This window comes from Lotus japonicus, chromosome 3 (assembly GCF_012489685.1).
Source record: "Lotus japonicus ecotype B-129 chromosome 3, LjGifu_v1.2".
Taxonomy (NCBI): Eukaryota; Viridiplantae; Streptophyta; class Magnoliopsida; order Fabales; family Fabaceae; genus Lotus; species Lotus japonicus.
The window spans coordinates 83171350-83187343 of NC_080043.1; the positions used below are offsets into that span (position 1 = coordinate 83171350).

The following is a 15994-nucleotide window of genomic DNA, read 5'->3' on the forward strand; positions in this document are numbered from 1 at the left end:
TAATCATTCATCCATTTGGGTCTAGCTTAACTCCTTTTGGGCCTCAGCTGTGTAGAGTCAAATTGTTAGGCCGAAAAATAGAGCTATCAATGTCTTCCCATTGAAGAAGGGCTTGTCCGCAAGCAGCATGTGAATTGGGTTGACCGTCTTGATCCTCTTGACCCGCAGATGGAGAAACAATGTCGATTGTAGATTGTCTTAGAGACACATTGAAGGATGAGAAGGTAAGTTAATCCTAAGCTAGTGTCTTTTTACATTATTGCGCTTTACTGATTTTATTCAATTTTTTTAAAACAGTCCCTCTATGTTCAAAATTCTGCTGTGCCACACAACTCTGTTAGTTGAGTAAGTAACTATGAGCAGGGAGTGATCAGCTTCACTATCAACAGTAATATTATTGCTCAAGGGGGAAAGTAGTTTGGCATTTCATACTCAGCCTTTCTTTTTATTTATTTTACTTTTGTATTCATGCATTCTATTTGTTTTTTTAGGCAAATGTTAGTTGTTAATAATGTTGGTAAATTAGTCCCTTCTGAGGATTTGAACTCTAGACTCTCCATCCCACCCGAACCCTTATAGACCCTTCATTCTATTTGTAAATGAAGTTGGGGAGCCTTCTATTTTGCCCATATAGCAAAAAGGGGTGCTGGTTTCTCAGCTGTACATTGCATTACAACTGTTGTGCTACCCTTTCTAGATACTAATAGCAAATAACTCTAATCAGTAATCACGATCGCCTTCATTTTGTTTTGTCAACAGGTGCTGTGGCAATTACAGTGCCAAATCCAACTGATCTTGTCAAAGTGAGGCTTCAAGCAGAAGGATAATTGCCTCCAGGTGTTCCTAGGTGCTACTCTGGATAAATGCTTATTCAAAAATCGTGAGACAGGTCTGTACATTTGACCTGATATGATTTTTGGAATAGAAAGATGTAATTTGATTATTTTAGTTTACAATTACTTTTGTTTCAAACCTCCTTCTAACACAGGAAGGATTTGGGACTCTAATGAAAGGAACATAGGAGTTTGCAGCTAGGTATTTGACCAAATAGGATCGTCCAGTTCCTATAGAACCTATCACTAAAAGACCCCTAGGGGGGTATAGGGCTAAGCGGAGCGAAAAGGGTTTCCTCTTTGGACTGGGTCTGGCCCCAATATAGCACCTAATGGTATCATCAATGCTGCTGAACTAGGCCGCTATGATGAAGTGAAACCGGTAACTCATAATTTGCAGGAGGCATGCACTGTGAAACAAACATTTGTTCTGCTTACTCTATAATTTTAAACAACTCTTTTTTTATTGCAGACTATTTTGGAAATTCCAAGATTCACTGACAATGTTGTAACTCATCTCCTTGCTGGTCTGGGGGCAGGGTTTTTTGCTGTCTGTATTGGCTTCCCAATTGATCTGGTAATTTTTCAGGATTTACTTAGTTTTTATTATTAAGTATTTGTTGTTGACAGCTGAACATTTTATGGTATGCCGGGATCGATATGTATAAATTTATTTTTGGGGTTTCATTTTTTATTTGGTTACGAAGTAATCAAGTACAAGTGAGCTTCTTTCCTGTGCAATCTTACGATTCTATTAATTCAGTTGTTCTATCTTCCTTCTGGTGTATATGCTGGTTAAGTCGAGAATGACAGGAGATTCTATTTATAAAAACACCCTTGATTGTTTTATCAAACCCTTAAAGAATGATGTATTTTGCTTTTCACTGTTATTATTTGCTTCAGAACATACAGCATCATTTTTATTTCGGTACAATACAACCTTTAACTATGTGGATCCTTTGTTGTTGAGATGGCTGCATGAAATTTTTCAAAGTATTTGTTCTTATTTAATCGTATGTGGTGGGTGTGATATGACACACAAGTATAGCCGGCTGACCTCCTTTTTTGGAGACATGTACTTACAATTTCTCTGCCATTTAGCCATAAATTTGGTAAAAAAAAAAGGAGCTAGATTGTCAATGGATGCCCTTTATATCCAAACTGATTGGTTGTGTAATCCAATGTTTTTCAGGGTCACTTCGCCTTTTATAAAGGGTTCTTCCTGAATTTTGGACGGCTAGGATCTTGGAATGCGATCATGTTTCAAACCCTAGAACAGGTACAAGTTGAATGCTCTACGCTACATTTCCATTCTACATCTTTTCCCTCCTCGCAATCCTATGTCATGGATTCCTAATTTCTTTTTATAGCCTGTTTGTTTTGGTAGAGATGAGAAAACCTCATATTGGCAAAAGTAGTATATCTTAAGTGATTGCTAATTACTATGATGAATGCAAAATTAGGCTTCTAAGTTTAATAGGTTCAGGTGCATCTTAGTTTAGGCAAAAGTAATGTTGTAGCTTGGCCATTTAGCAGCTGAGATTATCACGGATATGTGTTAGTCCGTGCATTTGTGATTCTTCTCTTATGTCTCTCAAGAAGCATACGCTGTCAAATTGGGGTGAGTGTTTCTCAAACAAGGCTTTAACAATGATTGTCTAACTTGTTCCTTCCATGCCCCAATTCCAATTCTTCCAAGTTTTCCCGAAAATCCTTCAATGGCTCCACTGTGTTCCTCAATTCCGACAAGGCCTTCTTGAAAACCTATTATAACCACTTGTGGCCGCTGATCCGTCATCGTGGGTGGTGGCACTAAAAGGTTTGTTTGGGAATGGTACAACGAGGAAGCCAAGATAGGTTTGAAAACCAATTAGAATAGGAAGGTTGGTGGGATACTTGGATGTGAATGAAGTAGGTGTGTGGCAGAGCTATGGGTAACGGTGAAGGTGAATGGGTTTTATCGCTCTCTTTTTGAATGGTTGCCTAATCCTATTCTCTGTTTAAAGAATTCTTAGGGGTGTTGTATTGGATTGCTTGTTCAGGGGATATCGAGTTTGCTTTGGAAGGGTGGCTTATTTTAGAATTAGTTAGTACTTGTTCTGCTCTGGTAGTGTAGCTTTGGCAATCTTTTTTCTTGTCTGGGAGGTTGTTTGTTTTTTGCTGTTTTGTTTTGTTTTCTTTTTCTTGTTGTATTGGGTTAAAGTACCTCTTGTACTTCCAATTCAATAGATAATTGCTTATAAAAAAAATGTATACTCTTAGAGAATTGAACCAATAACTTCCTAACATATGTGTTTAGTTAAAAGAAAAAAAAGGTGATGGTAGAGTGCTTCAATTCGTATACATGTGAATTTATTGGTTCAATTATCTTTTTTATTATTTAATTGGTCTGATTATATGAGATTGAATTTGTGGTGTTTGTGTTTTGCTTGGAAAAAATGAAAAAAATTATGTACACCAACTTTTTGTAAAAAGCCCCCTTCAAGTCCTTCAACAAAGGGATTTTTGCTGTCGTTGGGCTGCTGCTGCTTCTTTTTTGTTATGTTATTTTTTTTGGCACATTCTTTATTTGATAAAAATTGAAATTTTCTTACGGATAATATTCCTTTTGATCTTAGTCCTCACTTCTGAAATTCCTGTGAGTGGCCATACGTTGATTTTTTTTTCTTTTTATCCATTTGTTGCTGCAATTCGTTGCTTCTTGCCACCCATCTAGCAGCAGCAGCTTCATCATCTTCCCTTTGCCATAAATTAACCTCTTTCTGATTAATGTCCTCCCGCAAATCCAGTGCCGATGGCCACTCAGACTTGATCTCTGGTTCCAATTCTGCTTCCCCTATGAGACTCTGGAGCTCAGAATTTGAGCAACAATTCAGGTAAATCCCACACTCTATAACATCCTCTCCGACCACCTTTCCCTTGTCACTTGCTGTAACAAAGAACTCAAAAACGATTGCATCATCGAAACTTGAGCCATGCCATATAAAAACATTTTCCGATTTGGAATTGTAGAAGTCTTTGCCAAACCATGTAGTATTGCATTCCCCATCTTTCCCGTAGATTCGACATCCAACTTTAGCCTTACCCAACCCCCGAGTATGATAGGATTTCGAAAGAGCCACAGCGTAAATGGTGCCTAGCCAGTGGGACAAACTTCTGTCATGAGGTTCAATGGTAATTGAGGACCCTTTGCTTCGATATGCAAACAACCCTTGCCCTGAGCCTGAGGGGACACTCCTTCCTGGGAAGCAAACCGCAACACTACTTCTTACAAATACATTGCACAATTGAGCCCTCTTCATTGCAAACATGGCGTCTTCCATAATCTGGAGCAGTGAAGATTCCTTCGGTTTCTTTGCATTCATGAATGATATGTGTTTCTCCATTCCTTTCATTTTCACTGAAAATGTCTTTAAAGTGGATACTGTCTCTAATGAGTCACATCCGTCGGCGTTAAGTTCCTTGATCAACAACGGAAGCTCAGGAAGAAACTCTAGTTTCGAACACATCTTTAAGGAGAGAATCTCAAGCTTTTCAAGAAGCTTGATGCTTGTAGGCAAATTCTTCACATTGCTTCGATTAAGCCTTAATTCACGCAATAATGACAAGGCACTGATGTTGTCTGGGAGTTCAAGCAACTCTTTACAATCTTTCAGATGTAGAAGCTTCAAGGATCCTAAGGCAGCGCATAAGACATGTAGGTTCATTTTGTCCATGAATTGGCAGTTAGAAATTCTTAGCTCCTCAAGAGATGTCAGGCATGATAACGCATCAGTAAGGTTATTCAGTGGACGACTTTGCGTAAACCATATCTCGCCTTCTTGGGATCTTGGTCCGCTTAAATCCAACCTTTTAATTGAATTGGACGACCCTGAAAATTCCTCGAGTTTTGGACAGCCATAGGCATTCAACTCCTGAAGATTGCTTAAATGCTTTTCAATTTTAAGACTTGTTATGCGTCTACATCCAGAGAGATACACCCATTTAAGTTTTGATGCTTTAGACAAATCAGGGAGACACTCCAAGAATCTGCAATGACTTAGGTCAATTGTCTCTAAATTCACAAGATCCTGCAAATAAAAAGTCAAAAGGAATGTCATCGATCTCATGCTTCAGTTAAGCCGATTGAAAATGTAAGCATGGATACAGGCAAATACAATGTAGATATCTTTACCTGCTTCCCCTCCCAAAGTCGTTTAACACTACTGTACCGCATGCGAATCTCAACAAGAAACTTGACACATAAATTTGTTGGAAGAGATTTGCAAGGGTATCCAGTCCACTCAAAATACTTTAGTTCAGTAGAACCTCCCTCATTGTTGAGAAAATCTTTGAAAGAGATGCTGGCAGATAGCTCCTTACCCACGGGGATATAAAATCTAAGAATTCTTAATTTAGGCAAATCGAATATGCCAGCATTGAATTCAAATTTATATTCACGAGACAAATCAAACAGTGCTCTTTCAACATCTTCTGGTTGAGTTCCCTGAATGGATAAAGACAAGAAATAAGTAAATTGAGGTTGCAAATTCAGCACAATTTTTCTATGGAAACAAGTAAAAAGTTGGGGCATCTTTCTCTTACCTGGTATCCATTAAGTTCCCTATCTGTCAATATGCGGCCTCTTGTAGGATCTGCTATACCTATTTCAAAAGCCATGTCTTGTAGAAAGTCATGCATTTGTATAGTCTTGGTCTTTGATATAGTTATAAGAGCTTTATCTTTAAGTTTTTCTATTTCTCTAGCAGCATCGAAACCACAGGCATCTAGTATACTTATCACTGAATCTTCATTTCGGTCTTTAAAAAAGAAAGCAATGTCCATAAATATTTCCTTCTCTTGCTTTGACAATCCATGATAGCTCACTTTGAACACGTTTTGAGTTTCCTTGAAGAATTTCTTCCTGGTCTCCAAATAGCTCAATTCAGATTCCCAGAACTTAATTTTTTTGGAATAAAAATACGAACCTAACAATTGTAAAACGAATGGAAAGCCTCTTGCATATTCAACTACCCTTCGCGAGAGGTCCTCGTAAGCATTGTCAGGCTCCCTTTTGTTGAAGGCTGCTAAGCTGAAGAGCGCAAGCGATTTTTCAAAGTCCAAAGGCTTGACCTCATATATCTCGATATCAACTATTTCACGAAGCAAATGTTTATCTCTTGTTGTTACAATGATACTGCTGCCTTCTCCCAAGTCACCAAATCCAGCACACAATGATTCTAATTGCTCATAACTATCCACATCATCAAGCACAATCAGAAATTTTCTACTACTGTGTGTGGATCCAGAAAAGTTGGATACTGTAACTTGTTCCTTTAGTAGCTCAGAGAGAAGCTCATCACGGATATGTGTTAGTCCGTGAATCTGTGATTCTTCTCTTACATTTTCCAAGAAGCATACATTGTCATATACAGGGGAGTATTCATTAAACAAGGCTTTAGCAATGGTTGTCTTACCTATTCCCCCCATGCCCCAAAGTCCAATTCTTCTTCCAAGTTCTCCTGAAGAACCTTTAATGGCTTCACACTGTTCTTCGATTCCAACGAGGCCTTCTTGATAATCATATTGCATCGAGTGCAGCTTTCCCAAAACATATTTAACCATGTTCCTTATGACTTGAGAATCGTCTCTGTCAATATATAAATAAGATTTAAATTTTAACAAGGGATAAAGTTAAGAGTTAATTACACTCTCCTCCTTCAAAATTTGCTAAAATTACAGAATTATGATTCATACACACCTTCTGTAACACTCCATTTTTTTTCCGTTATTAGGTTATTTACTATTTTATTTTAATTATTATTATGTTATATGGTAACTTGATAGTTTATGTCATTTAATTAGATGACAAGATGATTATGTGATTTAATTAGATAATAAGGTGATTAAGTGATTTTATTAGATAATTAAGTTATTATGTGATATATGGAGTGAGTAATTTATTTAATTTGTATTTGAGTGAGATAAGATTAAATTAGATAAGGTTGTTGGGTTTGTGTGATATATAGAGTGGATCCCACTAGTAATACAAGTTTAGGGTTAGGAGTGAAATAAATAGAAAAAATAAAGAAAGAGAAATCAGAATTAGAAGAGCAGAACAGAGAAGGAGAAAGCGTGAAAACAAAGAAGAAGGAGACGAGAAAAGAGCAGAAAACCTAGATTTGATCTACAAGACGTAAGGGTTTGAATTCATGTTTTATGGATTGATATGATAGTGGATAATGATAGAAAGCATGATTTAGGAACCCTAGGATACAGAAATTCCCAAATTTAAATAGTTAGGGTTTGATTTTTAGATGAATTTTGGGGGTAGATGATAGGCGCGCATGATGCGCAGAAATTTACGAGCACTTGAACCCTTTTTTGAGCTGTGATAATGATCGAATCCGAAGAAGTATTCATAACAGTTGTAGCCCTTTTTGTTATGAAACTTTTGGCGCTGGTTTCGCGTCATTCCGACGTCTGTAGCTCAAGTTATACGCATTTTAGTGAGCATTGGTTAATCTGTCTAGTTTCTTACGAACTGCTGTTAGTGTACGATTTTTCCTGATTTTTGTACTTCGAATTTTTACTTGAAAACTTACAGGGATTTACAAAACGTGTATACGGAACCCTGATAAAAATATTGGATTTTTTTGAGTGCATTTGATAATTTATATCTGTTTAATAGTTTATTATTTTGGTGCTGTTTTTCTGAATTGATGTTAGATGTTGAGTTGTTAAGTTACTGTGATTGCAAGTTGTGTAATTGATAACATATAAGTGTGTGTTTTGTGAAATTGTAGATGATTTGAATTGTTGAGCTGGTGATGAATATGCTAAAATAATTAAGACTTGGAGATGGTCTGAATATGCATATGTTAGTTGAGTTTTACACACTGCATAGTTGTCAAGAGGCAATGTTTGCTAGTTCTCGTGGAGGCTAGTGACTTGTCCCAAAACTGGAGTGGTTTTGAAGCCTAGAGCGAGGGCTTTATGGGTGGTTATCTGTCTGGAGTGGACGCGGTGATACTGCTAAGGATAACAACTTTGGTACCAAAGGCATTTGCACGGGTCTCACTTGAGTCGTATTTGTTATTGTAAAATTGCTATGTTAGGCCTTAGAGAGCTGTTGATGCTAATTAATGATAATTGTGATATTTTTGGAGCGATTTGATGTTGTAGTAATTGGACACAATTATATTTATTTTACTTGAGGTGTTAATTATGGAGTATTGTCATATCTGTAAAGTAGATTGATTATATTAAATTACATAATTTATTATTTGTTAGTGAAGTGTGAAGAGTTTATGTGGAACATAGATAAGCTTTTACATTATTTATTATTATACTTATCCATATGATATGAGTTCTCACCCTTCTGTTGGAATGATGTTCTATGCGACATCGCTCAGGTGCCGAGGATAGTGGAGCTTCTCGCAAGGGTTAGTCGGAGGAGCTAGTCTTTTATTTACGGTTTGGTTAGGGGAGTCATGCTCTGTTATGTAACACGAGGGAAACGTTTAGTATTGTACTTGGATGTTAAGAGATATTTTGTGTACTCTCTTTATTGTTGGATCATGTTAAATTTTGGAGTTGAAAATAAATCCGCTGTGCTACGCATATGTTTTTGAGACATCAAACTTGAAAATTTATATTTATTATGAGCATGACATGTGTTTTGATTTATGTTTCTAGAGAATAAGTGTGACACCCTCTGTGTTATGCATTTTACTCTGATTTAAGCTATAATATTTACGCGGGGTTTAGAGGGTGTTACATTAGTGATATCAGAGCATGGTCGGTCAATAGGCTAGGTTTATTAGCATGTTGAATCCCTTTTGTATTCGATATGTGTTTACGACACAATCGATACTGTTTTGGTTAGTAGGATAGAAGGAGTCCGACCTCGAATTGTTCGTTTAAGGTAATTTTCGAGGGCGAAAATTCTTAAGTAGGGGACAGTTGTAACACCCCATTTTTTTTTTCTGTTATTAGGTTATTTAGTATTTTATTTTAATTATTATTATGTTATATGGTAATTTGATAGTTTATGTGATTTAATTAGATGACAAGATGATTATGTGATTTAATTAGATGATAAGGTGATTAAGTGATTTTATTAGATAATTAAGTTATTATGTGATATATGGAGTGAGTAATTTATTTAATTTGTATTTGAGTGAGATAAGATTAAATTATATAAGGTTGTTGGGTTTGTGTGATATATAGAGTGGATCCCACTAGTAATACTAGTTTAAGGTTAGGAGTGAAATAAATAGAAAAAAGAAAGAAAGAGAAATCAGAATTAGAAGAGCAGAACAGAGAAGGAGAAAGCGTGAAAACAGAGAAGAAGGAGACGAGAAAAGAGCAGAAAACCTAGATTTGATCTACAAGAGGTAAGGGTTTGAATTCATGTTTTATGGATTGGTATGATAGTGGATAATGATAGAAAGCATGATTTAGGAACCCTAGGATACATAAATTCCCAAATTTAAATAGTTAGGGTTTGAGTTTTAGATGAATTTTGGGGGTAGATGATAGGCGCGCATGATGCGCAGAAATTTACGAGCTCTTGAATCCTTTTTTGAGCTGTGATAATGACCGAATCCGAAGAAGTAGTATTCATAACAGTTGTAGCCCTTTTTGTTATGAAACTTTTGGCGCTGGTTTCGCGTCGTTCCGACGTCTGTAGCTCAAGTTATATGCATTTTAGTGAGCATAGGTTAAGTTGTCTAGTTTCTTACGAACTGCTGTTAGTGTACGATTTTTCCTGATTTTTGTACTTCGAATTTTGACTTGAAAATTTACAGGGATTTACAAAACGTGTATACAGAACCTTGATAAAAATATTGGATTTTTTTGAGTGTATTTGATAATTTATATCTGTTTAATAGTTTATTATTTTGGTGCTGTTTTTCTGAATTGATGTTAGATGTTGAGTTGTTAAGTTACTGTGATTGTAAGTTGTGTAATTGATAACATGTTAGTGTGTGTTTTGTGAAATTGTAGATGATTTGAATTGTTGAGCTGGTGATGCTAAAATAATTAAGACTTGGAGATGGTCTGAATAAGCATATGTTAGTTGAGTTTTACACATTGTATAGTTGTCAAGAGACAATGTTTGCTAGTTCTCGTGGAGGCTAGTGACTTGTCCCAAAACTGGAGTGGTTTTGAAGCCTAGAGCGAGGGCTTTATGGGTGGTTATCTGTCTGGAGTGGACGCGGTAATACCGTTAAGGATAACAACTTTGGTACAAAAGGCATTTGCACGGGTCTCACTTGAGTTGTATTTGTTATTGTAAAATTGTTATGTTATGCCTTAGAGAGCTGTTGATGCTAATCAATGATAATTGTGATATTTTTGGAGCGATTTGATGTTGTAGTAATTGGACACAATTATATTTATTTTACTTGAGCTGTTAATTATGGAGTATTGTCATATCTGTAGAGTAGATTGATTATATTAAATTACATAATTTATTATTTATTAGTGAAGTGTGAAGAGTTTATGTGGAACATAGATAAGCTTTTACATTATTTATTATTATGCTTATCCATATGATATGAGTTCTCACCCTTCTGTTGGAATGATGTTCTATGCGACATCGCTCAGGTGCCGATGATAGTGGAGCTTCTCGCAAGGGTTAGTCGGAGGAGCTAGTCTTTTATTTACGGTTTGGTTAGGGGAGTCATGCTCTGTTATGTAACACGAGGGAAACGTTTAGTATTGTACTTGGATGTTAAGAGATATTTTGTGTACTCTCTTTATTGTTTGATCATGTTAAATTTTGGAGTTGAAAATAAATCCACTGTGCTATGCATATGTTTTTGAGACATCAAACTTGAAAATTTATATTTATTATGAGCATGACATGTGTTTTGATTTATGTTTCTGAAGAATAAGTGTGAGACCCTCTGTGTTATGCATTTTACTCTGATTTAAGCTATAATATTTACGCGGGGTTCAGAGGGTGTTACACCTTCACTCATTTTTTACCTTCATTTTCTATCTATTTCTCTCTTCTTCATTAATCAAATCACCTATCACATCTTTACTGTCTCTCTCTCACTTATTCATATCTCTCTCTTCCTTCACCTCTTCACAACTCATTAGAAATTGTACGAAGAAATGATTATTCAAAATTACACTCAATCCAATTCTTGATCAAAATTTACACTCCACTATTTATAACAAGTCAACTTAATTTAAAAAGATTTCAAGAGAATATTCTTTTAAAATTTAAAATTAATTAATTTAAATATTCAAATAACTAATAAAATAAAAAATTATTTTTGAATGGAATGTTGATTTTGGAATTACACTTTAATGTCTCATACAATTTACAATATTGCCACTACTTTATTTTTTTCATCCAATTTTTTCATTGCACACTAATGTCTCATACACTACATTATAGTTACTTATATTATCACTAAACTAGATCGAGTCCTCCTGACATTCGACAACTTAAATTTCACCAAAAAAAAAATAATTTAGAGAAAAAGTTTGATGCACCGACGGTGTAAAGTTTTTTTACACCGTCAACCAATTAGATTTTAAGGATGTGAGAAAATGTCTCTTTTCATTTCATTTCTTTAATTGACATGTCACATCCTTAAAATCTGATTGGTTGACGGTGTAAAAAAACTTTACACCGTCGGTGCATCAAAATTAAACTCTTTATATAATATAAACTATCAATTTTTAATAAAGTAATATTTTTATTGCATTGCAAGTATTATTTATATTTATATTTTTCTGAGCCCTATTCTTAATTTATTATAATCATATTTTTATTAATTTTTAGCATAAATAATATTTTATAAAGTCATATTCTTTACAATATTTTTTTATATAGACACATATGGACTATATTCTTTGCAGCGATTAAAAGTTATTGCGAATTAATTATATTATATTTTTCACATATAAATTAAATTAGCATTCATCTTTCATACTCGTACATCTGAATATTGAGAATTTGGATCCTCTTCATCACAAAAAAAACGTTACAAATAGTAATTGTTACATATACGTGATTTGTTAATCTAAATTCTAAGTCAATATATATTGATATATGATGATCTTATAATTTATGTAAGATTCAAGTTATTCAGATAATACATAATATTTTGGTCATATTTTTGAATATTAATTACTCTGAATATTAATAACTTGAGCTTAATTAAGTTCATGAGTAATACTTGTGAAAATTTTCTAATCATTTAGTTGCATGAGATATTAGATGAGATATTAGTGTAAGGTGAAAAAATTGTATGAAATAATTAAGTGGCAGTGTCGTAAATTTCATGAGAGAATAAGATATAATGAAAAATCTACATTCCATTTAACATCAATTTTTTTTATTATTTTATTTATTTATTCTCTTAGAATCTTTTAAGATTGACTTAACTTGTTAGAAAGATGGAGTAGAAGATTGTATATTTTAACTAAAAATGAGGTTAAGTGTAACTTTAGCAAATCTCGAGGGATGAGAGTGCATTTTACTCTAAAGGCCCGTTTGGTGGACAAGATAAACATACATGATAGGATAGTGCAATCATATCTTATTCTTCTCTGATGTTTGTTGCGCCAGCAGGATGGGATAACGCAATCTTGACCCTTATCCTATCATGTCTATTATGTGTAAAAGTTATCCTAAGGGAGAGTTAGGATAATAACAATTTTCTATTATTTTTTAATACCCTAACCCTAAATCATTTCTTTCAATATTTATATTTTATATAATTTAAAATAATAATAATTAATAAATATAAAATTTTATTTTGTAATATAACAGTTTTATTAGTTATCAATTACTAGTTGTTATTGCCTAGTTAAAATTATTTATTTACTCATAAAATTAATTATTAAATGAACTAATTTATTAATGTGAAATATTAAATTTACTAATATAAAATAATTAAATTATCATTATCAATTATTAATACTTAGTTAACATTAATTATTATTCATATTATAATAAAAATAAATAAAATTATTATTCGCTTGCAGTGAAATAAAATACTTCCTTATAAATATTGATTTATTAGTAGTAAATATATACTTATTTTATATTATCAGTTGTTCTTATTTAAAATTACTTCTCAAGTCTCAACTTATATAACAATTTATAGTTTCAGCATAAAGTAATTTTGAAAAAATAATAATTTTAATAATATATTTTAAATTCAATTATTTTTTATTTTTATCACTTTCTTCTACTAAGGTAAAATCAATTGGTTACATATATAGTTTTTACTTTTAATTAAAATAGGCTCCATTTGGAAAAAAAATTAAAAATAGGCTAATTAATTAAATTGTAGTTAGTTTTAAAACGTAGGCTCATTTATGAAAAATTAAAAAACTAAGTTTAATAGAATAATCATTTTTAAAAGATATTTAATTTAAAACCTAATTTTTAAATAATATTATGTATTTTTTATTCAAAAGAAAATTTGATATATTTTCACTGTTTATATCATATCCTTATCATATATTATCTTGTTCACCTCAAATACATGATATGATAAGAGTCTATCATGTCCTTATCATATCCTGCATTTATCCAATTCTTTATCTTATCTTGATCACCAAACATACCTTAAACTTAATTTAAACAACTACTAACTATTACACCACTTTGAGGTCCTTGAGGGTTAGCTCAAATGATAAGAGTTATGAGACATAAGGATTGAGGGGAATGGAGAAACACTTTAAGATCATGAGTGACTTAATCGAGATCTAAGAAGGAGTGTAGTTTGTTGGTAGCCTCGGGGTTGGGATTCAGATCTAAAATCAAATTTTCAACATTATGTTGTCATTAGCAAAGTCAACTCTAAATATTTTTTTTCAAAATCTGCCTGCTGTGATCTTCAGTCTAAATTAGAGGAAAAAATTGTTTTGATTCATTCACACCTGTTACTTTCTTTCATATCTCTCATCTTTTTCTGTCACGTTCTAATCATAATTCTCGTTTTTTCTATTATCTACCACTACAACATTTTTTTATTTTTCCTAACAGTTAAAGAGGATAGCCATAGGCAAGGGAAATATTTCCTTAGCTTTACGCAATAGTTAGCTTTCTTTCATATCTCTCTCATTTTTTTCTTTCACATTTTAATCATAACTCTCATTTCTCTCTCATTTATTCTATTATTATCTCCCACTACAACATTTTTTTAGTTTTCCTAACGGTTAAAGAGGGTAGCCATAGGCATTGGAAATATTTCCTTAGCTTTACGGAACAGTTTCTGATGGTCCCATGTTCTGGCATTACATATTCCTTTTAGTAACAATTTTTATACTTTAAGGTAATACTGTGAAAAATGTAATATATTATGTGGAAAAAACAATAATTATCACATAATAGCTGTTTACTATTATTAGATACAAACTAAACACTTATTTTGTGTTATAAAAAAGCATTATATTTTGAGTAAAATGAGCGGCAACAATTACGAATTGATTCCTGATACATTTTTAGACAATAACTTTTACATGCATGTTGCTTAAATCAGTGTTGCCAAAAGTATAAAATGTTATAGTATTCCTAGGTGGAGATGAGATATAAGTGCGAATAAAAACTTATTTAAAAAATAATAATACGTTCTTACCCGCTTGACTCATATCCAGATATATTTGCTGCTTCAGTGAGAGCATTTCTCCAACTATGCACTTTGTTTTGGTCTTCTCTTTTGTCATAGTCTTCAAATGGTTTCTTGTAACTCCCTGTCTGCTTCCTCACGTCTGTTGGAATTGTTTTGTAGAACACAGGGAGAACAACCTGCCCCTGAACTCTTTTGCACTCCATGATTTGGGCGAGTTCTTGCAAACACCACTTTGAGGTTGCGTATCTTTCTGAGAACACAACAATGGCCATCATGGAGTCCTTGATTGCTTTTACAAGTGCGGGCCAAATATCATCTCCTCTTTCAAGCTCATAATCTATGTAGGTTACGATATTCTCCTCTTTGAGAGTAGAATAGAGATGGCTAGTGAAGTTATCTCGCGTGTCCTCACCCCTAAAGCTAATAAACACATCATACTTTTTCACAAAGACCCGGGAAGAAGAAGAAGAAGACATCGCCAGCCACCGTGAGTTCAAACTGATGCAAAGAAAGAATGGAACAAACAAATAAACAGGTAAGAAGAGGCACACTGACCGGAACGCATGAAGTATGGCTGTATATAAGGACAATTTTGTTTGTTAAATTTATTGGTGCACATGATTTTGTTGCTTAATCTCGTTGACCCACTCTAGGTTTCATCATTAGATCGAAAGCTCGTAATACTTTAGTGAAGAAAATTAGTTAACAAAATAAATGATCGGCTGGACCCGCATATATAAATGATTTATTTTGTAAAAATGTCTTGTTTGTCAACTTGCAAGTTGCTAATTTTTTTTTTATAAGATTGCAAGTTGTTATATTGTTAATTAAATAATGATTGGATCGAAAGCTGATAATATGAATAGTGAATACGTTAATAAATGAATTATTTAATATAAATGATTAGTTGGACCGGCATGTATAGAAAAATTATTTAATAAAAATGGCTTGTGATGATTTATTTTTTTTGAAAGAAAATGGCTTGTGATGATTGTTTACTTGCAAATTGCTTTTTAAAAAAAACCTGCAATTCGCATTTTTTTATTTAAATAAAGATTAGATCGAAAGCTAGCTGGTAATATGAGAATACTTTAGTAAAGGAATGATCTAATATAATGATCGGTTGGACTTGGACAGTTATATATAAAAAAAAAAAGTATTTAATAAAATGACTTGTGGTTGTCTACTTGCAAGTTGCAATTGGCATCAATTAAGTCATAAATGTATATAATATTTTATCAGAATATTTGATCATAGCCCATAGGTGAGAAACTATCATCTTTAATTTTCTTTTGCAAAATGGATAACGTTATGGGAACTCACTTTTATAATCCTGGTCCACATTTCCATGTGAATTCAAACTACATGCATGAATGTAATATGCTGTCTCTGAGGGTTAGCTCAAGTGGTAAGAGTTAGATGACATAAGGGTCTCAAATTCAAATCCGGGTGAAAAAACTAATTTACTAACATTATTAACCACTAACATTAGCATATATAAAAAAAATGTAACATCCCATTTGTGTCTTTCTTCAATAACACATGATTGTTGGGGCTTCGGCGAATTTA

General features: G+C 33.3%; 1 protein-coding gene and 1 long non-coding RNA gene across 6 annotated transcripts; one reads left to right on the forward strand and one right to left on the reverse strand.

Annotated features, from left to right (window-relative positions):
- Positions 1 to 108: 108 nt before the first annotated feature.
- LOC130746542 (uncharacterized) lies at positions 109 to 11192 on the forward strand. Of its 5 annotated transcripts, none has more exons than XR_009022144.1 (6): positions 109 to 224; positions 298 to 889; positions 989 to 1215; positions 1306 to 1410; positions 2026 to 2112; positions 8228 to 9617. It is a non-coding gene; the product is annotated as an uncharacterized LOC130746542 (long non-coding RNA). The 5 variants fall into 5 exon arrangements; XR_009022145.1 differs by having other exon boundaries at positions 129 to 224; positions 760 to 889; XR_009022146.1 differs by lacking the exons at positions 109 to 224; positions 8228 to 9617 and adding an exon at positions 10428 to 11192 and having other exon boundaries at positions 760 to 889.
- LOC130746536 (disease resistance protein RPV1-like) lies at positions 1332 to 15068 on the reverse strand. Its single transcript, XM_057599204.1, has 4 exons — positions 14432 to 15068; positions 5418 to 6462; positions 5008 to 5319; positions 1332 to 4903 (listed from the first exon to the last, which is right to left on the reverse strand). The coding sequence occupies exons 1-4, from the start codon at positions 14899 to 14901 to the stop codon at positions 3455 to 3457; spliced, it is 3276 nt and encodes a 1091-aa protein (XP_057455187.1). The 5' UTR covers positions 14902 to 15068; the 3' UTR covers positions 1332 to 3454.
- Between the last annotated feature and the right edge of the window lie 926 nt (positions 15069 to 15994).